The 23,245-nt window shown below is 36.8% G+C and overlaps 1 protein-coding gene across 5 annotated transcripts; it reads left to right on the top strand.

Annotated features, from left to right (window-relative positions):
• The first annotated feature begins 284 nt into the window (after positions 1–284).
• Positions 285–11,351, top strand: rbm26 (RNA binding motif protein 26). 5 transcript variants are annotated; one of them, XM_079239165.1, is made up of 22 exons: positions 285–744; positions 951–1,069; positions 1,170–1,288; positions 1,870–1,961; positions 2,057–2,316; positions 2,414–2,692; positions 2,780–3,022; positions 3,660–3,800; positions 3,898–4,023; positions 4,240–4,348; positions 4,475–4,631; positions 5,530–5,718; positions 6,676–6,768; positions 6,871–6,939; positions 7,011–7,109; positions 7,211–7,285; positions 7,453–7,620; positions 7,898–8,017; positions 8,173–8,376; positions 8,838–8,924; positions 9,094–9,207; positions 10,153–11,351. In XM_079239165.1, exons 1-22 carry the CDS (start codon positions 686–688, stop codon positions 10,240–10,242), a joined length of 3,012 nt encoding a protein of 1,003 aa, XP_079095291.1. In that variant the 5' UTR covers positions 285–685; the 3' UTR covers positions 10,243–11,351. The 5 variants fall into 5 exon arrangements, with proteins under 5 accessions (XP_079095291.1, XP_079095293.1, XP_079095290.1 ...); XM_079239167.1 differs by having other exon boundaries at positions 3,883–4,023; positions 6,679–6,768; positions 7,913–8,017; XM_079239164.1 differs by having other exon boundaries at positions 3,883–4,023; positions 6,679–6,768.
• The last annotated feature ends 11,894 nt before the right edge of the window (positions 11,352–23,245 follow it).

Raw genomic sequence — 23,245 nt, 5'->3', positions numbered from 1 at the left:
AATTTACTGAACAAACAGTGATAAAATAGATGATCAATAGTTTCTACCTCCAGGCTACAAAAGGTGCAAAAGTAATCCATCTCAAAATAAAATCTTCAAAATTAAAGAAGAAACCTCTTTAATTTTATTGTTAAGGAAAAAAATTCATTTATCAACCACGGCTTTTCCCAGTCAATATCATGAAAGAGATGAAGGAAGTGTAAACTGATTGACGGTGGTCCGGACAGACATCTCTCGCGCGATTTTCCGAGAACTCTTTGAACGCGAACACGAGAGGAAGTAAATACTCGTCATGGCATAGTTATTATTCAGAGCGGACGAAGTAGAATAAAAACGTGAATTCTATTTCATTTTAACCAGTTTAAATAATAATAATAAAAACTTAGGCGTCATTAGTTTCACCGCTGAAAAACAGATCCGCTCCCTCTATATTTGGATAATTAAGACAATACGAGTTGATACTCCGTGCAGCACGCTTGGGGCCTGGATGCTAATCAAGCCAAGCTAGCCTGCGTTAACGCGGCAGTTCAGCTAACGGCGCTTTCAGCATCGCAGCCTGGCAAAAAGCTACTAAAGTGGCTAGTTTCAGCTTCTGATCTCCCTTATTCTTTTATCAAATAAGTAGCATTGGCCCAGCTTTCTTAAACTCTGGCCTTGGTGGAGAGAATATTTGGCCGGATTTAAGATGATCATTGAAAACCTTGATGCATTGAAAACATGGCTGTCTGAAACCCTCGAGCCCATGTAAGTAGAGTTAGCACGAGACACGCACAAGTATCCTCAACCCAGCTTTAAGTGTAGTTTTCAAGAAATACGGACTCTCTTTAAAGTCAGTGCTTGTTTGTAATTAAGTATGCGTTGTGTTAAATATTTTAGGCAACATTTCCTTGCTTTGTAATGAAGTCCTGCATGTGATCACATGTCTTAAGAGTAGTTTTTCTTCCATCCAGTTGTGATGCAGACCCTTCTGCCCTTGCTAAGTATGTTGTTGCTTTGGTGAAGAAGGACAAAAGTGAGAAGGAGCTTAAAGCCCTGTGTATCGACCAGTTGGATGTTTTTCTTCAGAAAGGTAAATTTCAACTCGTAACTTAACAGATATCCTTTGATCATCGTGCTATCTTTCATCCTTGGATGAAATATAATTCATTCACACCTTTACTTTCTCCTAGAGACCCAGCTGTTTGTGGACAAGCTGTTTGAAGCCATTGGCAACAAAAGCTACCTCCCACAGCTGGAGCAACCAGCCCCACTGGTCAAAGTTGAGAAGGAAGAGCCGAAGAAAGATGAGGTTTTTAAATTGCATGTTCACCTTTTAATCAGTGTAGCTGTTTATTATGTCAGTGACTATCTCAGACTTTCCTCAGACTAATGTTCCTCTTTATTATTTTCACTGCATCTCTATGTGTCATTTTAATGTTTAAATTAGCAACTTAGTTGTCTCTTTTGTGGAGATCACAATAGGTTCTTGGTAGGTCACATTTTGAAATCTAACACTAAATGTTGTACAAATTTAAGCAATATGGAATGATAATTGATTTGCACAAAAGTCCTGATGGTTCATTTAGAACATGGCTTTTTTGGATTTACCCCAGCGATATTAGCATTAAGTTAAGAAAGGCAAGCACTATAAAATGTATACTCACAACTGCTTACATTAATTTGAATGCTTAAACATTATGCATTTTACTATACATCATTGCTAAATTAAGCCCTGACTAAGATTCATGCAAAAATGACTGTCTGCATAACAGAATGTGCTCCTTTGACAGACTGATTAAGCCATTGAACTCATACGTTTTATGTCTGAAAGAAAAAAACGATTTGTGATTATCCTTTTAGTTACTCACCCATCACTTTTTTTTTGTAAAGACAAATCGGGAAGAAGAACGGGACAAAAAGTTTTCTCGGCGAGTGACTCATAGCCCTCCACAATCAAGCTCTCGCTACAGTAGGGATGGCAGGTATGGGGCATGGTCTCATTTACATTTACTAAACTCTTTTTTTTGGATAGTTTTTATTTGATTACTTATTACTTTACTTTTTTCTCAATTTTTAGGAGAGGAGATGACCGTAAAAGAGATGACCGCTCCAGGAAGAGGGATTATGATCGTATCCCACCAAGGAGGGACTCGTACCGTGATCGATACAATCGCAGGAGAGGTCGCAGCCGCAGTTACAGTCGTAGTCGCAGCCGGAGCCGAAGTTGGAGCAAAGATCGAATTAGAGAAAGGGATAGAGACAGGGAAAGAGATAGAGACAGAGATCGCAGTAGGAGCCGGTCGTGCAGCAGAACGCGTTCCAGAAGCAGGAGTCGAGGTAGTGACCTGCATAACACAGACTTAAAACACCAAAGTTTCACATGTTTGTGTGACTGGTATTTTAATAAATGGTTATTTTTTAATTCTTTTCACAGACCGAGATTCAGGAAAGCTAAAGTATGATCATGACCGAGTAGACCGGTCAGACGGTGGAGATGTCTATGCACCAGCAGCACTTGTCTCCTCCACAGCCACCTCACATTTCCCTGTGCCAACACTGAGCAGTACCATTACAGTCATTGCCCCCACACATCATCATAGCAACACCACCACTGAGAGCTGGTCAGACTTCAGGCCTGAGCACCCGGTGGATCATGGCCCCTTTAATCGAGGGCCACCACCTCAACAAAGGAAGCGATGTCGTGACTATGATGGCAAGAAAAACTGATTTTTTTGTTTTCATTATTGAAGAGGGTGAAAGTTGGCTTTTGTTATGTTTTCAATGTTCTGTTGTCTTACAGAAAAGGGCTTCTGCATGCGTGGGGACATGTGTCTTTTTGATCATGGGAGCGATCCAGTTGTTGTTGAAGACGTCAATCTTCCCAGTATACTGCCCTTTCAGCCTCCACCAATCCCAGGTGTGGACCCGCCACCGCCGCCAGGCCTACCACCTCCACCAGCTCTCATGAACCCTCCACCTGTGAATCTTCGTCCCCCTGTGCCGCCGCCTGGTGCCCTTCCACCCAGCCTTCCACCTGTTGCAGGTATGCATTTAAATTTAATCTGACATTGTATTTAATCTTTGATACACAAGTTCAGGACCATTAACTCATTATATTTACTGTTCAAACATATGCTGTTTATATTCAAGTTTTTAACAAATATATTTTCAAAAGTCTTGCTTTGTTGGACCAAAACCGTAAAATAGAAAAGCTTGGGCAGCTATTTTTATGTAAAAGTGGGAATATCTGTAAACTCTTAAAAAGGTTGCTGTTACTTTGCTGCCTTATAATCACATGAATCTAAACTGGTAATCAAGGAAATGGAGAAGATGCTGGTCTTTCCAGGTGAAACCCTTTCATATGTTGGACAGAAATGATCAGAATAACCAAATAAAACGCTGATAGCTTTGACATTCTACTTATTGTTGCTGGTAAGCATTGAGTTTTTTTTAACTACAAGTTGCAGGCTTGTTTTGAGCTGACAGGGCGTTTGCATCATGTAGATAAGCCATATGTTACATTAGATGTGCAGATTTAGTTTAATTAGCATTGCTAGCTAACAGCTTGTAAACAAACACATGTCCTGCCAGCTGCTATGAATAAATGGGACACAGACACAAAATACATTATTTGTTTTGTTCAGGCTTGTCATTTTGTATCTTTTCTTTATTTGAAACAGGTCCTCCTCCTCCACTTCCTTCTCTACAGCCTGCAGGGATGGATGCTCCTCCCAATTCCATCACCAGCTCTGTTCCCACCATTGTCACCTCTGGGATGCGATCATCAATCCCCCAAGTTTCAGCACCGCTTTTCAACTCTGGTAATGGTTTGTGTCCTCTGAAAATGTTGTAAGATTTGCCTGACTGTATTATGAGTTCAGGTATTTCCTCTTTGCTGATCAGACCGCTATGACACAGATGTGTACAATCCAGAGGCTCCCAGCATCACCAACACGCCCAGGCCGATCTACCGTCATCGGGTCAATGCCCAAAGGCCCAATCTAATTGGTCTTACAATGGGGGAGGTCGATCTGCCTCAGAGAGGTATTTTTATTAAAAACATCACAACTTTGAATATATTGTGTTGAATTAGAACTTTATTCAGTGTAGTAGTCTGTCTCTGCTTCTCTAAAGAACATCAGTAATCTGTAAACATATTTCTGTTCGGGCCTTTTAAAAGTTGTGTTCCATGATGAACTTTTTGAATGACCCATGTAAGTTCATACCAGATTCAACTACTTTTTCTTCATTTGTCACCAGACAAGATTCCAAACAACAGTGTGAGAATTGTCATGGAATCTGAATCCAGGAAGAGACCACATCCTTCTCATGATGGTAGTATGCTCTCCAAGAAGCCTTGGTTTGACAAGTAAGTAAAATATATATATATATATATATATATATATATATATATGTATATTATATGCTGCCTCCAAACACATGTTAATACTAGATGTTAACAGAGCATAATGATTCTTTTTTTTTTTCTGCTTAGACCCAACTTCAACAAACCAAGCCATCAGGGCTTCCACAAAAGAGCTCCGTTCTCTCCCAACTCTAAGCTGCTTGTTCGGCAAATTCCCTCAGAGCTCAACAACATCAGCAAACTCAATGAACATTTCAGCAAGTTTGGGACCATCGTCAACCTGCAGGTCAGCCCAGTGGGAATTATTTAGGAACACAGATCAGTAAAATTAGGGATGCACCAATACTGATACCAGAATCAGTATCGGCTCGACATGTTTTAAAAGAAATAAATGCTTTGAATGTTAAAATGGGACATTTTTTGTTACACTAAAAGCTAGATCTTTGTTTCAAAGCCACACATTTATAGCTGTATTTCAGTAAAATGTGCCAAATCAAAATAAAACTTGTTGAAATTGTTTGATCTGTAATGTTATTAAATTTGTATTGGTGAGGTAACTTCAGACAGGATGGGTAATTTATTACAACCTAATGAAATCTTACACAGTTATAAGAGCAATAATCACCATAGTCACAATAGTGTTCACATAAACAGATTTGGTATCGGCAGATATTCAAATTTCAGATATCGGTACCGGATCGGAACGCCCAAAAAGTGGATCGATGCATCCCTAAGTAAAATCTAACTAATATGTTAATAGGCTGTGTAGTCTCTATTAATGTGGTATCAGAAGAATTGGTCAAATGTGAACAATGTGTTAATATAATTACTATGTGGATTATTATGGTATGTGCTCTGTTTTAGAATCTACATTGTGTTTTGCACTATTATCAAAAGTATCTGTGCAATAATGACATTATCAAAAACACTATTTGTTTGTCAGAACAGTGCTCTCTTTCTGTCCAAGAATTTAGTTTAAATCGTGAGATTCTCCTAATATAAAATTAATATAAAAAGATTTCTGTAGAAAAAGTTAGGGTCTTTATGTCATGCAGATTATTTGGCTTTATGCAAAGAATAAGTCTTGTAAAATGCAGTTATTGTTTGGCACTCTAGACTTTATTTTTCAGCGTTATCACCACTGTGCATATCCGCTAATATAACGATTTGAATGTGTTTTATAGGTGGCTTACCAAAATGACCCAGAGGGAGCACTCATACAGTTTGCCTCTCCAGAGGAGGCCAAGCGGGCTATGCAAAGTACAGAAGCTGTTCTCAACAACCGTTTCATCAGGGTCCACTGGTTTCGGGATGATGGAAGTGACGTACAAGGACCGTTTAGGTTGCAGCAGCCTCAGCCACTGCAAGCCATGGTAAAAGTTCACTTTGAAAACATTCTCATCATGCCTTGTTTCTGAATATTGACTCTTAACACAAGCACTGGAGCTGTGACGATATACTTTCTTCCTGATTTGATTCCGATTTTTTTTTGGTGCCAATCTGATTGAAATTGCGATTCACACGATTCCTTGATATTGCTGATTTTTGTAGACTAAAAACAAACAAACAAAAAAATTACAAAACTTTTTTTGCTTGTCATATTTCTTGGTTTCAATTAGGAAAAAAACAACACAGTAGCCAGACCATCGCTCTACTGCTATAATGCCCACAAAGACAAATAAAAAGATCAATAAAAACAATAAAAATGACAAAAATTGGATAATGGATTATTTTTATTTATTTGGAAAAAAAAGATTTTTTAACAAAAAAATTGATTTTAAAATTGTCGCAAAAAATCCAGATATTCAATTTTTGATTTGATTTTCCAATCCCTAAAAATCACTTTGTTTGATGTAAGAAATGTTTGTCAGAAAATCTAATACATATATATATATATATATATATATATATATATATATATATATATATATATATATATATATATATATATATATATATATATATATATATATATATATATATATAGATAGATTGATATGATATTTATTTACTAATTATCTTTAGTTTTTGGTCAAAAGAAAATTAAATTGCATTGTTTAACCAAAAGACCAGCGGTAGAAAGGTTATACCAGTTCCTTGAACTGTGTACTACACATGATCATAGAAAATCGCTAAATAAATAAGGCATCATACAGTGTTTTTTTTTTTTAAACATTAGTTCTTTAGAATTGGTGAAGCGATGCGAATAATTAATTTTAGTATCTGCTGTAGACAGCAGTCAGTTGCTGTCATTATTGAAAGAACACACCCCCTCGCATGAAAACAAAATCTGTGTGTTAAAATTGTATTTTATCTTTTCTCTTGTGAAGCAGCCTCCAGCTACATCTCCCAAGCAGTCTGTTAAGGATCGTCTTGGGCCATTGGTCCCTGCAGACCCAGAGCCATCCCAAGATTCCTCTCATGTAAGTGTGGACAGTCCTGTTGAGGATGTGGTCTTTTGCGTTTACATGTCAGAATCTGCACATAGTGTGTATAAATAATCTTTTTTCCCCTCTGCTTTTCAGAATCCCTCTAAAGTGTCGGTGAAAGATCGCTTAGGATTCTCTGCCAAAACAGTGGCTCCTGTTGAAAAAGTTAGTTTCCTCTGTTCAGAATAATCCCTTTTCTCTTTCAGATTGTGCTAAATCCTTTTTCCAATTTCCAGGTGTTTTCAACATCCATGGGCCTGACAAAGACTGTATACAACCCTGCTGCTATGAAGGCAGTTCAGAGGATGTCAGAAGAAGCCCTGAAGAAGAAACAGGTGAGAGATGAATGGGAAAGTGGAAAGGGGAGTGGACAAATTAGACAGGATTCAGCTGAGGCCAAAAGTATTGTAATCATTTCCTGTAACTCATTTTACAGGAAGCCCTAAAATTACAGCAGGATGTGAGGAAGAAGAAGCAGGAAATATTGGAGAAGCACATAGAGACACAGAAGGTAAAAAGGTTTTCTAATTGTTCGAGATTCACCTTTTACCCGTCAGGGGTCTGGCCCACTTTGACTTCCTATAACAGTTTATATATTAAGTGTTTTGTATGAATACATTTTTTGTGGATAATTATAAAGATTAAACTGGAGATTTTTCCTGCTTTTGTCTGCTGCAGCTCTTGATATCCAAACTTGAGAAGAACAAAGCAATGAAAGGAGAAGATAAAGCTAAGATCATGGAAACTTTGGGCACATTGACTAAAAGCATCACCAAACTGCAAGAGGAGATAAAGGGAATCTCAAGCTGCAGCAACCCATTACGGAATGCCAAGAGCAAGGCTCAGGTAGTGTTTTTATCACTGTTAATACCATCCTCTTACAGAGACTCTTACATAAAGCGCTGTTTTTGTAAACCTGAGGGGGTTCACGTTTTTTTTTCCAACTTCAGACTAATGGTTATCCCTTATCTATTGTTTTCTTATCAAGAAACTGGTTGTACATCAGTCTTGTATGAAATGCTCTTTTCACCAAGCAAGCTGTTATACACAATACATTCATCTTTTTTTGTTTGTGGTTTAAAGTGACAGCCTGGTTTGTAGCTCTGAATTAACATTACACCAGTTTTCTCTCACACAGGCACAGAAAGAGCTGTTGGATGCTGAGCTGGACCTGTATCAAAAGACTCAAGCTGGAGAAGACACAGCTTTGTTGAAGCTTAAGTATACCCAGCTGCAAATTGAGGTACTCATAAGCTTGGAGTTTCATGTAAAAGCAGTGTCTGCATAGTAGCCACTGGGGGGCACTGCTTTTTTTTTTTTTTTTTTAAACTTTAAATTCAATTTTGAGTTATTTTTTTCCCCAAAAGTTGTGTGTTTTACATGCTCTCTGTCCCTCAGGCAGCAAAAAAGGGACTCCTTTCACCAGGACGAGGCCGGGGCGTCCATTCTCGGGGCCGTGGTGCTGTCAGGGCCAGAGGAAGGGGGACCAGGGGGCGAGGAAGAGGTGTCCCGGTTCATGCAGTCGTGGACCACCGACCTAGATCCCTGGAAATTTCTGGTTTCTCTGATTCTGACCGAGTAGACTTGCTCCCACACTTTGCTGTAAGTCAGTCCGTAAAGTGGCGTCTTGTAAATGGAGCTCAATAATTTACTCTTTATTATACCCATGATTTTTTTTTTTTTATAAAGATGTGCTGTTGATGGAAATCCTCAAAAACAAATAGTAGACAGATTTATTTTTAGCTATTTAGACATAATTATTTTATAATGAAATATGTGTTATGTCAGTCACCCCCAAATTCATTGGGTTTTAAACATACAGAGTTTAACGTCTGTGATGGTTGAACAACTCATGTAATCTCACTAAAACATTAGAAATAATAACATTAATATACCTGCAAAATTGTGTGAACCTGTTTTGAACTGTCCTCTAAGTCAAGAAATGTTGTGTAGGATTAAAGTTGTTTCTTTTGTTTGACTTTTAAGATGTTTTTTTCAGTCGTTGAACTGAACTGATGTATTTTGTTTAGTGACCACAATGTTTTGTTTTCACAAATTTCAAGCAATTTGGAGAAATTGAAGATTGCCAGATGGATGAAGGTAATCTGTCTGCGGTCGTCACTTACAAGACGCGAGCAGAGGCAGAGCAGGTGAGGAATTTTTTTTTTACCTGTCATATCTAAACAGTGAGCGTTTTTATTTATTTTTATATCTAATTGCACTCTGTAATGGATCATGGTCAGATCTCAGAGGTTCCCCTAATCCTATTTGACTTACCTGTATACCTCCTCTGCCATCTTGTGTCTGCTCAACCTGTAGGCTGCTCTGCATGGAGTGAGATTTAACAACCAGACTTTACGCTTGGCCTGGCATAAGCCTCCAACCACACTCAGTACAACGGATGCTGATGAAGAAGAACTACAGGAGGATGAGGTTTGGAGATGTTTTGATTTTACAGCTCCTTTAACCGTGCAAGTTGAACCAAATTCAGATGCACTTTAATAATTCCTGGCCTGGAAATTTCAGTGTTGCAGGACGACATGGAGATAAGAGTTAAACTATGAGATCCATAAAAGACCATATACAGAACACACTTAACAGATATTCAGGTCGAATATAGATTAAAGATACAAGATAGGAGCTATATATCTGTACATACACACATATACACATACCAGCAGTGTAAGTAAATTTTGATACACTAAAATATGGCAATATTTTGTGTGACAATATATTGACATGGAAAAGCATTATATCAGTTTATTTTTTTTTTTTTTAATGAACAGGGCTTTACTGATGAAGCCAATTTTAATTTATTTGTCTTGTAAATAAAGAGCAAGTGTTTCTTTTTATTCTGTAGATTTCTTTGTTCTTGCTCAGTAAGTTAATGTCAAGCATTTAGCAGCCTTGATTGTTTGCTATCCTGTGACAGTTTTCTTACCATTAAATTATAGTAAAAAATAAGAAGCAATTCATCTTCCTTATAGTATTGCATTACATTGCAATTACGATATTGTTGCCCCTGTGTTGCCCCCTATTGCATATCCAGATTCACATCCCAAACCTGCAAACACACATATGTGTATATAGCAGTGTTGCTTTTCATCTTTGTTTATTGATTGTAATTAGGACCTTTAGATATTCCCTCTACAAATATTGCTCAGTGAAGCTTGTAGACTGCCAGTGTTATGTTGCATTTAAAGAACACTAGAGGGAGCCATTACACATTACAGGAATATCTGTTAAGAGGTTTGTGCATTAACTTGATCCCTTTTGAGATCCCTTAAACAGATGCAATAAAAAGATCTTATGACTTTAATTTGCTTGTTGTGGACCAAAACTGTACTCGTCTGCATTAATTTCAATGTTTTCTTTCAGTATGCCGATGAACCATTGAGTGATGACGCATTGCTGCAGGATGACGATGAAGAGGATGACGATAACGAACCTCGTTCCTGGCGCAGATGAAGCTCAGTCAGATGCTTTCTTCTGGCCGCACTGTTTTGGATGACTAGCAACAATCCAGCAACTTTATAAGAGTTGAATGCTTGTTTATAAATCAACTAGGCACATTTCACTTTGGCTAGATTTAATTATTTTCCCCTAACAAACAAAACTGGCAAAAGAACTGTGTGCAGATTGATTAATTTTTAATATGTAAACCTGATGACACAGTGCTGATTTTTTTTAATGCTCTTAATGTAGAAATAGTTTTTTCTTTTCTTTTCTTTTTTTGTTCATGAAAATGCAAATAGTTTGTATGGACATGTGACAACTGATCACTCAGACTCATCTGTTGAGCTCTCAGTTAAAAAAAAAACAACCTGTGTTATAACTTAAGTGGTCAAGTGATCGCTTGACTGTGACGGATGGTAGCTTTTGTAGAATATAAGGTTGACAGGTTAAAATGCTTGTGTGTGAATATTTTATGTCTGGGATTTAGTGATTTGTATGAAAGCTTGGCTACTCAGTTCTTGGCTTTATTTTGGATTGTAAAAAAAAAAAAAATAAAGAATTGAAATGGTCTGAAAACATCCTGCCAAAAAGAAAAGACAAAAAAGAAGGAAAAAAAAGAAAAAGCAAAACTAAACATTGTGGCAGTGGAAAAAAATATTGGTCCTAAAAACAGCTGAAAAAAGACCATTTCAAAAAACAAAAAAAAAACCTTCATATTCACCTTAAGAGCAAACTTCCTAAAACGATTCCTTTTATCATGAAATTTTCTTTTACTTTGGATCGGTAAGGTATTAAATAACTTTCATGATGAGGTAAGTACATTCTGTATACAGTAAAATATAATTTCCTCTTCAATGATTCAAATAATTACTGTATATATAAGCACATACAACAACTTAATTATTATTCTTGTTTCAGAGCTGTCTGCAGCCTCCAGCTCCAGTGCCTTTCCCCAAGGAACTTCTGCTTTTTATGTTTTATGTAATTCAAATGCCATACTATTTGTCTTTTCCTGTTAAATGATGCTGCCATAATGAAGATTTTTCAAAATTGGGAATTCTGTTTTCTGTTTTCGATGAAAGCAAAATCTTTCCTACAGGTAAAATATATTTTACCTTTCTACACTGAACAACTTCCTTCATTCAGAGCTACACAGCATTTATCCAGAGAAGTTTGTTCACTGTCACATGAAAAGAAATGGGCAAAGTTTCTCCTGGGGTCAGAACCTGCAACTTCATACAAAAATGCTTGGACATATAATCAAAATAATTGAAAAATATTAAAACAAACTTGGCTAATGAGTTTAGTTACCATTAAGTTAATAATTTTGAACATAGAGCGTCCATAAATGTAAAGCATTTGAGCAGCAATAACGCCACTTAGTTTTTAATTTAATTTGAAAATAAGGATATTTACCTGCAACTGTACATGACAGTAAGTTTGACATAAATCTGAGAAAGATATGCAAGAGATAGAGCTTAAAACCAGTACTGAATTGTAGTAAAGTATTGCAGCAGAACTGCATTAAAAACACTGAATCACTGCAGATAGACTGATGAAATCCAACAACCATGAAAACAGTGCTGCCACAAATTTCCAGCTGAAGGCTAACTTCAAGTGGAAATCTCTGGTCTAAAAATCAAACTTAAAATTCTTCCTGGAAATAAATGCCAGTATACTCTAAGCTTTAACTTTAAATGGACTGTATTGAATGTCGTCTGCAAAGCAGTTTTGTGTTTGTTTAGACTTCATATAATGTAGGCTACCCATTTCAGGATTTTCCAACCAATTTGTTGAAGATGCTTTTAAATGGAAGACCTAGTGAAAAGTACAGCAATGTTCATTCTGTCCTTAGTTTGAACATTTCTTTCCCTTTAAAAATGACCAACACTAAAGTCCCATTGATGTACCTGACTGGTTATACTGGCTGTAATATTACCATTATAGAAACACAACAAAACACCAGCATCACAAAGTGAAGCAAACCTAAAAAAAACTGTCAGTGTAAATTACTTGACAGTGTGTATAGGATTTTGTTTTGGCTGTTTCTTTTACATTATACCATTTAAATATACAAATGACTCACACAATTTATTCTTTAAGCCTTAAATCCGTAATAGCAAACAACTTTTTTTTTTTTTTGCACCAGAACTTTTACTGCATGTTACTATAAGGTCTATTTCTCCATTTTGAGTCATGGGTTCTGCTTTACAAAAAACAGTCACCCTAAATGTGAGTTTCTCTATTTGGCTATAAGTGTTGGGGTACACCTTCAGAGGGGCCCTCCACAATCCTTCAGCCTTGAATAAGAGAGGACAAATAACCCAATCAGTGTTCATGGTTTCTTGGCCTCCCCTGGTGCCTGTCAGGATTGCAGAGATAATTGTGAGAAATAAGATTTGCACTAGTAAAATAACTGCTGTTCATCACTGAAACCCTTTCCCCCACTGTGCTGCACCAAAAATACCTCCCCTCATCCCTCTGTCTGTCAGTATGGGGCTTTTAAATGCCCCCTTCTGCTGTCTCATTTACCTACTGTGGTGCAAGCAAAACTCATACAAGCACATGTTTGGTCAGTACAGTCTTCCCGCACTCCTGTGTAGTGGGGACAAACCCCCAGTAGTTTTAATCTGTCCTCTGACTAATATCTTCTGACAGTTATTTAGTAGCATTTTAATGACTAGCTACAAGATTGAATAAAAGTTTAGGAAAGTGTCCCTTGTCCTTTGCAGGTGCTTGGTTGGAACCAGCATGAATGAATCTGTCAGCTCGATCACCTTTTGTATCTCAGTGGGAAGATAATCTTTATGTGCTTTGCATGATCTCTGATTATATGGGATAACAAGTTTACTACCTCTATGTCATGCATTATACAAATCTTTACTTTATGATTTGTGTCAAAGAGACAAATGACAAGGAATTTTGGAGTGGACTGCCATGATCTTGATATTTTTTTCCTCTTTCTTTTGTGTACGCACTGGGCTGATGAATTGGAAGTATATCGAGCTATAAAATGTGGAAACATGTTTTCAAAGTCTCATTTGTATTTGCATGAGGAATTGTTGTTTGTCGGATTCGTTTTGAAGCCCTTGGGGCTCGAAGAAGTCGGTCACAGCTATGCAGCAACTAGGAAAATGCATAATATTACGCACTTGTAAAGTTTTCAGATTCATTTAAATATTATTGGTGCATTTACACAACACAAAAACATGGCTTTATGCCAGTTTATACTAATTACTCCTTAATTGGATTTTCTTCTTTAAAAAAAAAAAAAAAAACCCTAATGGATGGATAATGTGTGAGCAAAGTGGTCTTTGGTTACTTATCACTTTAGGATGAAAATGTGAGGAATGCGCCACTGATCAGAAATGAGCAGTGACCCCTCCTGAAATACTGTTCAGTAAGTTCACATGCCTTGCCATCATTGCTACAATGCCAGCTCTGTGTGAAGGTATTAATATTTTATGTGATCATGGGCCTCCATAAGCAAATTTCAGTCCCTAGCAAGTTGAGCCAAAGCATGATTAATTTAGTATTTATATCCCGACAATCCTTTAAACAACACAAGGCCCCCGGCCACAAAGCAAGGCACAGTTTGAAACAAAACTAGCAGCCTCTACATCATAATCAGTAGCACATAGACATTCAGGATTATTAGAGTTTGAGGACATATTTTTTCTGTAAGCCCAGAGGCAGGTGTGGAATCGGTAGAAATCTGATGCTGACAGCTACACTAGTAAAAGCTCACCACTAAAATCATTGTAATTACCTTTCTCAAGACACAACAATCTTTTGTCTACTAAAAAAAAATCCCTCTATATCATTCATTGTCTGGAAATACTGCTGTGTTAGGCCTCACAAAGCCCTTTAACCTTGGCTGTTTTAACAGATTGCATGGTACTCTGTGAGCAGGAAAGTGACATCAATAAATCAAGACACAGAAGCCCAGTCATTGCTGCAATGTATCTGTTTACAGCCGAAACCATGGCAACGGGAGCAAACTGAATCTGGGATGTTTACATTTTTGTTTCAGTCCCTCTGGAGTGTAGTTACAGACAAGCACAGCCAAATAGTATTCTAGAATTTCTTTTTATTATTATTGTTAACATTTATCCATACATACCTGTTTATCTGCTTGCTGGTCAAAGAAAGAGCTGAAGTTTGTTCCAGTTTTCCACAGAGAGCCAAGGGACAAGTAGCCACTCCTTTGGTTAAAGTGAAATCACAGTGAAGCTAACATGCCTCTTTAGTCACACAGTTTTGGTACATTTTACTTGTTTCTAAACAAGAATGAAAAGAAAAGGAAATAGCAGCCATGCTAAAATATGAAAACATGATATAATGTTATTCTATAAATCACAACCCCAATTCCAATGAAGTTGAGATCTGTAAAATGTAAATAAAAACAGAATATAATTAATTTCAAATCCTTTTTAACATAAACTCAATTTAATGCCCTACAAAGACAAGATGTTTAATGTTCAGACAAATAAACTTGATTTTTTTTCAAACATTTTCTCGTTTTGAAATGAATGCCTGCAGCATGTTTAAAAAAAAAAAACAGGAACAAACATTAATTACTTAAAATACATTGGCAAATAGTTCTTTCCATATATTCAAACCTTCAATACTTTCAGCAGACATGCCACCAGTACAATAGAACCTCCACTATGTACTTTACTGAAGTGTTTTCTATGATTTCACTGCTTCTGCTGCTGCCTTGCTCTGCCTCCTTCTGGGTGGGTGTATGACCGTCCCTGCAGCATGGGGTCCGGGTTCTGTTCTCCGTGCTGGCTTCTTGTTGCCTGGGGCCCTCTTTGTTTGCCCCTGATCCTTGGAGAGGGCTGCGCTTGCATTTGTTTGAACACTCAACCCAATTCACCTCTAATGTTTAGTACACAGACACATTCCTGCACATACACAGACACACATGTGCTTGTTGCTGTTGTGTTTGTAGTTATTGATGATTTTAGCAGTTTTTCTTCCCACAGGCATTCCTGATGATTGTCTGTGTTTTCTCAGAAGCTTTTGGATGTTTACTGTTTCTTTACAGGTGTACAAGCTGTTTCCTGATGAGGATTAATTGCAGCTGATGTGGTTTGTTTTCTATTTTTGATTTCACTCTCCTTTTTTTTCTATCTTTTTTCTTCTCATTTCTCTGTTTTCCACCTTTTTTCCTGTTCTATATCTCTGGTCTGATCAGATTGGATCCCATTTCGCTGCAGAGTAAATTTTTTCCAGCATGATATAGCAGCCAGACCACCATTCTGCTGCAATGACGCCAGGCAGGACAGGTTAACCAATGCCATGAATGGCCAAGTCAATCCGAAGCGCCACCAATGTATCGTGTGATGTTATTTTCAGCACAAGCTGCAGCCCTTACAAACTTCTCATAAAGTTTGTTTTCCTTTGCACCAAACAGTAAAATGTGTTTACAACACAAAATAACCTGAAAACAGGATTTACTTTTGAGTGTATGATATTTCTTTAAAATATCACAAAGATTGGTTTATTTAAAAAATATTCTATAACCTAGTGGAAAAATGGTGCACATATGAATAGTCACAATAGTTTTTCTTAGAGTGCTTTCAAGTATGATACTAAGTCTAACACAGTAGGAATGCATGCACAGTTATGAATGACAAATTGTTAAATTACAGTAAGAGTATGAGACTAAATGTTGTAAATGGTTTATGATGCCTTATCTTTAGGCTTCCTGTTCCTATAAGGATAACTGTGTACTTCAGTGCATCAATCAGAATCTAATTGGACTGTACACTAACATGATCACTGCACAGTTCAACTCCATTAAACATAATCTCTGTGCAGACACCAGTGGACACAAGGAATCTTCCCCCCCTGCCTTTTCTGCTGCCATTGATTTGCTCAGTGATTTGCAACATGTAATCCGATGCTCTGTGACAGGTTGTAACTGAGGTTAAAGATGGCAATTTCATTATGTGTCAGAGGTCACATTAAAGGCTGACCCTTGACCCATTACCACAGACTTTACTGATTAGTGATAACCTTGTGTTATTGTATTAACTAATCAACATAACACACATACGTGAAAAAAAGTAAGGAGCAACTAATGAAAAACCATAGACATTTAAAAGTTCAATATGATTTGTGGGATGACATTTTTGTGCGCTGCAGGACAATTGTTTGCATTGTTTTCACATTACTTGTAAAATTGGATGTTTATTGTCCTTTATTCATAAAAAATGTCAATAGTAATTCGAGCAGCTGCTGCTTCTCTATTATTGTCTGTGTATCATCATATAGTAATACAGAAAAAGTAGGTCACACATTGTGACAAAAATACTAAAATAAAAAGCTATTCCTCACTAAACCATGTCAGAAATACTTTTTTTGAAAAATCATTTTAATTTTTTTTATTAAAATGTTTAATTAAAACTGCTTACATAAATTGAATAACAAACCTTACAATAGAATTTTGCAACCAAACAACAAACGAGGCTGTAGTGCTTTCTTTAGGAACCTCTATAAACACGTCAAAACAAATGAAGTCATAAGACTGCAGGTATAAACCCAGCTGTTTGTCCTCCCCATTCCTTTCTGCTGCATCATATACTGGTGTTTTTGTAGAACCTCTTGAGAGACACTTTTTTACAGGATCTTTTTAAAACATTATTAATAACAAGACACATTTTTTAGTCAAATACATTTTCCATCTGTAAATTTGGGGAGTTCACAATTCTTGTATACTAGATTTTAATTGTACACCTAAACTCTAAAACATACCTGAATATTACTTTGATCTTATCATATCTTTAAGTACTGGCAACAGAAATCTTGGATTTATTGGCTACTGAAAATAGGTAAGGACTCATTTTATGTTGTAAAACAGACCTTATAATTATAAAAGTGCATTGATATATTTGATAGCATAAATCCTGCAAAAATAGCAGCATATACTATCACTACGGGAGTTTCATACCAATGAATTTGAATAGAAATAGTGAGTCAGGGGTCAGCCAGGGAGGTAGATCCACCCAAAAATTACTTACTTACATATTTCTTCTTAGTTTTAATTGGTTTAATAAATATGACTGACATGTTTATGATGTTGTGAATGCGTACAGAGCTGTTCTGTTTTGTCATAGGGTCCCTGGTTATGAGCGACATCTTACATTTCTGTAGTCAGCCGCATATGCAAATGACAGGGCAATTGAAGATATACAAATATGTACCCATGGTTCATGTAGCCTAATGGCCTCCCTCCCTCTGGCAAGCTCAATGGTTCATTTAGATATCTGCACAGTTTATTATGTGAATAAGTCACGCTTGGCTTGTTATGACCCTCTAGGTTCCTGTTTGTGCGGTGTAGCTGAGATGTGTGGCGCTCAATTAGGCTGCCTGGCTGGTAGAGTTAACCCTTTATGCCAGTAAGTTTTTTTTTTTTTTCCCCTTATTTTTTTTTCCAAGCCAGATGAGGATGGTACATTGTGTGCTAGGGGTGTAAGGCAGGGATCAAAAGATCAATCCTAATACAGTGCTACCAAGCTGACCTCTCAGATGTAATAAAGACGCCATCTTTCACCCTCGGGTCCAATTCAGTGCTTCCCACCACATGTACAAACCTGGTATCTTTAAATTAGCTGACTTGCTTGCCCTGCAGGTAATTGCATTAGTTTATCAATGTTCAACAGAATTTATTACTCTCCCCAGCACCAGAAGAATCCTGGTGTTAATGTCCTCTGTGAGGCGACTGGAGAGTCAGTATTTGTGTTGGAGTCTGTGTAAATGTCTTTGCAAATAAAGAAGAGTAAACGCAATGACACCAAAGAGTGAAATTACAGCTTTATTGCCACTGGTAGGTTTCATCCATACAAGTAGGGTCTTAAAATTTCAAGGTGTAATATTTAAACCAAATGAGAGCCATACATTTACCGCTACATGAGTTTTCATTGATAAACACATTATTTATAGGTAACCTTGCTGCTACCTTTTAGCCATCAAATTAGATCTTCTCCTTACTTTTCACAGCCAGCATAGCTTCTGCACTTGTTTAAAAATCTTTATTTGACATGAGACTTATTTGCCTTAATAGGTGCTTAAATCAGATGGTCTTTCATTACACTAAAAACGATATCACTGTCAGTACTTTTCAATAGCATTCCTTGGCCGGAGGCTGCTGTGTGTCTAACTCACATCTGTATGCATTATGGATCTGTCGGAGGTAATAAACAGACCCTGCTCTTATTCCTGCTTCCTGGTATCATTATTTCCTGCCCATCAGATGGATTATGGCCCACTGTGCAACATGTAGATGAGTGGCGCTCCTCTGATTGCCTTATGGCCATCAGGCTTTGCATATTTACTGCCCATGAATCATGGTGTGTGGAAAGCTCACAGAATCATATTCTGATTCTCCTCCCTCCTCTTTTCACCCTCTGCTCTGTATTACATTTTCTCTGTCACACGGCCTTTCATACACACTTCTTTTTCGCCTGCTGTCTTTTGCTTGCTGCTTCTTTCATTGTCTGTCTTTCCCCATGCCTTGATCCTGCTCCATGCATTCCCAACTGTTTAATTAAAGCATGCATTATTAATACAGCTATATCTTTGTCCATCGTTCTTCTCTGTTCATATGACTGCTACATTAAGTATAAATTGTTTCGCTGTAATTCCCTTTTAATGTTCCTGTTATAATCAGTGTTTCTGGTGTGCAGAGGCTAGGGAAGACAGAAAAAAACAAGGGGAAATGCAACTGGGATCACATGCTTTTACAGTAACTTACTGTTTGATGTGTGGATTGCATACTGCTGCCCCTGTAATTAGATCTGTTTTGCAAGTCAAATGGATATGGCACCAATCTGCAAAATATGAGATTAATAAAAAAAAAAGGTAGTCAGATATGGATGAGTATTGTGTTTTGGTCGCCTTTGCAGAACCCCCTGGGAAAGAATAGCGCACATCAAAACTTTGAGCCTTTTTACATGGTAACATGGTAACTCATTGTCCTGTGAAATGAACAAGTCCCAGCTTTAGGACCTACAAGTTCTGGGACAACAGGAGATCAAATTTGACATTTTTGTAGCTAATGATTGTTATTGTTTTGGGTATATTATGGTGCACAGTGCCACAATATAAAAAATAAACACAAATTTGTGGTGTTAAATAGCATCTGTACATGCAATCTTTTTGTTTTCCTCTTCTATTTATGTCATTTTATTAAATTAAAAAGAGCAATTGAAGCATTGTAACAGATTTGCAGCCTCTCATGTTTGGTCTGTTGGCTTTTAGTTATGCTAACTCATTCATAATAAAAATGATTTGTTTACTCAATAGTGAACAAATGAATGACACAAATATATATATATATATATATATATATATATATATATATATATATATATATATATATATATATATATATATATATATATATATATATATATATATATATATGTATATATATATAAATAAAATGTTTTTAAGCTTAATTTATGCAAGGTCACTTAATGATAACAACCATATCATATTTCAAAGTTGATGATAAGTCTGATTAACTTACAAATTTGTTAGATATCTTTATAAAATAACAGGCTTTGGATCAATACTAGTATCAGGAGATACCTAAGCCCCAGGTATTGGAATTAGTATTGAACAGAAAAAAAGTTATCAAAACATCCCGAATAAGTTTGGTTTCTTTAAATGCCACATGTCTCGAATGCTGCAAAAGGTGATTATCTATGCTGTTTAGCAACAAAATTGTGAATTGGAGCTAACACAGCATCAAAGTGTTGCCAGCATGGCTGTTGTCTTATTTAAATATTACCTTTAGGTTAATTTTTTTTTCAACTAAAGATAATTACATTAACCTTTGTTATGCTGAAGTTATAGCTGAGATCTAAGCAACATGTGACCTTAGCAAGGTTTAGTACTACAATAGCAGAGGTCAGTGGATGTGTTTCTCTCGCTTAAATTTGGTGAACAAATCAATTTGGGCTCATCAAACCTCGCAGAGTCTTGTGCAATTTAACAACTTGTAAAATATTGCATTATTAGTTAATGTGTTTTCTGTCTCCTCTGTCCTTTTGTCCTCCTCCAGCCATCATGTCTAATGAAATGGTGTTGATACGTTACCATTTATCAGTAGCAGAGTACTTGGTTTGCCATTATTGATTTAAGAAGGCCGATTGACTGGGAGGACACTGTAAACTGGGCAATTTAAAGTCTACATCATTCATTGTCACATGATGTGTTGAATGAGTTTGTTAAAGGCATTGCTGAAATTAAAATGAGTAAAATATAATCAGGCAGAGAGAAGCAGCTGTCAATAAGTCAATTCATCTGATGCCATTAAAGTGATTATAAGTGCAAAGAAGTAGTAGAATAATGTAAGCTAAAAGAAAAAGGACATTTCCTCATTGTGTCTGAGCTGTCTGCAATCAGACAAATGTTGCATATGAGTAATGGCACAACTATCATGTCACATCTCAGAGGCTGCCCTGTTCCATATTAAGAGTAACAAGGAAAGTGTGTGAGGACCTAGCAATGCCATGAAACTGTGTTTAAATATTTCTAATTTCATTTGTTAGAAAGGGCCCCTCCCTTGCTCTCCATTACCCTGACAACCATCCTTCATAAGCTGAATGAGTGCATTATTCATTAGCACTAATTATTTTCACATAATGTCTGCCCTGATATATTTAACCTCCACATTACACCCAGGATAATGGCCTTGTAAAATTGAATTGTGAGAAAGAAGTGGAGTTGGAGAGCTCATTTAAAGAACATAAGAGGGAAGAAAAAAGAGAGAGGGAGGTGCAGGAAGGGTTTTTAAAGCTGCTGGAGTAGGGGAGGCATGGGGGGTTGACAGGAAGAGTGTTAAGCACTTTGGGACACGGAGACCCAGAAGTGATGGGACATTTGTTCCTGTCTCATTTGCATGCTAAGAGAAGAGCCTGGTGGTTCTCTGTTGGGATGATGAGATACCTAATACCCTGTGGGTTGAAAGTGCCCTGGAGTCAGGGAGTTAAGATTAGTTCTTCCTGACTTGACACATAACCTCTACGATTAATATATAAAAGCCCGAGTTGGGACAGCGAGAACAGAGAGCAGACAACTGAGCCCTGACTCACCTTACTATCCCTGACTCCATCGTCACCGCCTTCACCTCCGATTTTCTTGTGACCCTCCTTCGATTCTTCTCTCTTTCTGTTTTGGCTTTCTTTTACGTCACATACTGTCACGGTAGTCTGAATCACTCACTAAGGGATTTTTCTCACTGAGCAATACATACATCTTTAGTGAAAACAAACTTCAAAACAAAGTAGGTACCAAGGAAAAACTCTTCTTGCTTTGCTTATTCATGAGACTGACATTCACCAACCTTCAAAATTTAAAACCAAACACGGTTTGCTGCTCCACTTGCTTCATCTCTGATGTCTTCTGGGGAAGAGCTGTGATCCCATACCAGTGATAGAGCTGTAACACGAACACATGAACACTTGAAAATGTTGACATCCAAAACTTTACACTGGGAGATTTCTTTCATATGTCAGGCCCAGAGATTTGATATTTTTGAGGAAAATGCATTTTAAAGAAACATTTCCGTCCTGCCTTTTCACTATTAATGTGGAACACTTATTAAAGAGTTTATTATTTAGTTGTAATCAGAAAAAAAACACATTTATTTGCAGCTTACAGTATGATTCTATTCAAAATCACTTCAATATCAAATCAGTCGAAATCAGATCGCCTCTAAAAACCGGCTTTACATTCCAAATTACAAGTGAATAAAAATGTCCTTTCATCTAGAATCAGAACAAGTCCTGAATGAAGGATAAACCTAAAATACAGAGAGGAAAACAGTAACCCAATGCAATAGAAATGATTTCAACCCACAAAGATTGTTTTCTTTGATTGCATCTCCTTTCCAATGAAGAAAGTGTTTGTAATGACCAGTGACGGTATTTAATGACTATAAATCACATTGTTCCTTTGTTAAATACTGACTCAGTAAACACAGCAATGACTGGCTCTGTGTTTTGTTACTTTAATTTACTTTTGTTACTTTTTTTTTTTTTTTTTAAGGAAGCTCTGGCTCTCCAGTCAATGTTACGTTGCTTCTGCCAAACACTGTAGAGCTGCATCTCATGATTTCTGTCAGATTTTTACCTAGGAGTTCTATGAATCAAAATTTGCTGTAGTTCCTGTGGTGCTGACAAAAGAAGGGCAGCTTTCCTCCAAAAGGTATAAAACCATGAACAGATTCCTGTAGTCTGAGTCATACATATGTGCCTTACAAGATCTGAGGAGAGAGAGAGAGCAGAATTTCTATCATTGTAGCATAAAACTGCATAAGCTTTTCAAAATAAACTTGGACAGGACAGGAGTAAAACAGTTGGGGAGATTACATCTATAAATGATATCATAAGTTGTTTTTTTTTTTTTTTTTCTGTTTTGCTTTTTTGCATATATCAACATTCTGATCAACAAGACAACTCCAAGTCTTCAGAAGTTAGTTATAAGAGAAATATTCCAGCATGTTTACTTTGTGAAGATGCAATGCTGAAATCATACAAGAGCGTCTAAAAAAAGAAAAAAAAGTATGCTTCCAATAGAAGACATCTTGCACATCAAAGAGAACAGAGCGGTCTTAAAACAAGAGTGACTGCAAAATATGTCTCTGAAAAATGGAACATTGCACATGTGGGATGTATGCAAATACTGAAACATGTATAACTTTATCTATAAACTATTCATTTTTCATGAAACCAAATACTGTTAGTCATAGAGAAGTGATACAATTTAAAATCAGTTTACATTTATTTTATGTCAGTGATGTGCTTTCTTATGCTTTTAAATTCCTCGGCCACCCGAGGTTTGAGAACGAAAACTGGGTAAAACGAAAATTAACAAAATAAGCTAAATAAATATTGTGATCAAACTAAGATTTATTTATAGAAGATAGCCATTGTGAAGACTTGTGCAAAACAGCTTAATCTTATCATACCACACATAATAATGATAATAAAAAAAA

Source organism: Telmatherina bonti (genome assembly GCF_933228915.1).
Source record: "Telmatherina bonti genome assembly, chromosome: 1".
NCBI classification, from domain to species: domain Eukaryota; kingdom Metazoa; phylum Chordata; class Actinopteri; order Atheriniformes; family Telmatherinidae; genus Telmatherina; species Telmatherina bonti.
This window is presented reverse-complemented; position numbering and strand designations above follow the sequence as displayed.

What these genes read in the sequence shown, in the direction of transcription:
- rbm26 (XM_079239163.1), top strand. Translation starts at nt 686, where the DNA reads ATGATCATTGAAAACCTTGATGCATTGAAAACATGGCTGTCTGAAACC. An exon ending in CGCTACAGTAGGGATGGCAG is followed by an intron (nt 1,962 to 2,056) that starts GTATGGGGCATG and finishes CTCAATTTTTAG; the next exon opens with GAGAGGAGATGACCGTAAAA. An exon ending in AGCACCGCTTTTCAACTCTG is followed by an intron (nt 3,801 to 3,882) that starts GTAATGGTTTGT and finishes TTTGCTGATCAG; the next exon opens with ACCGCTATGACACAGATGTG.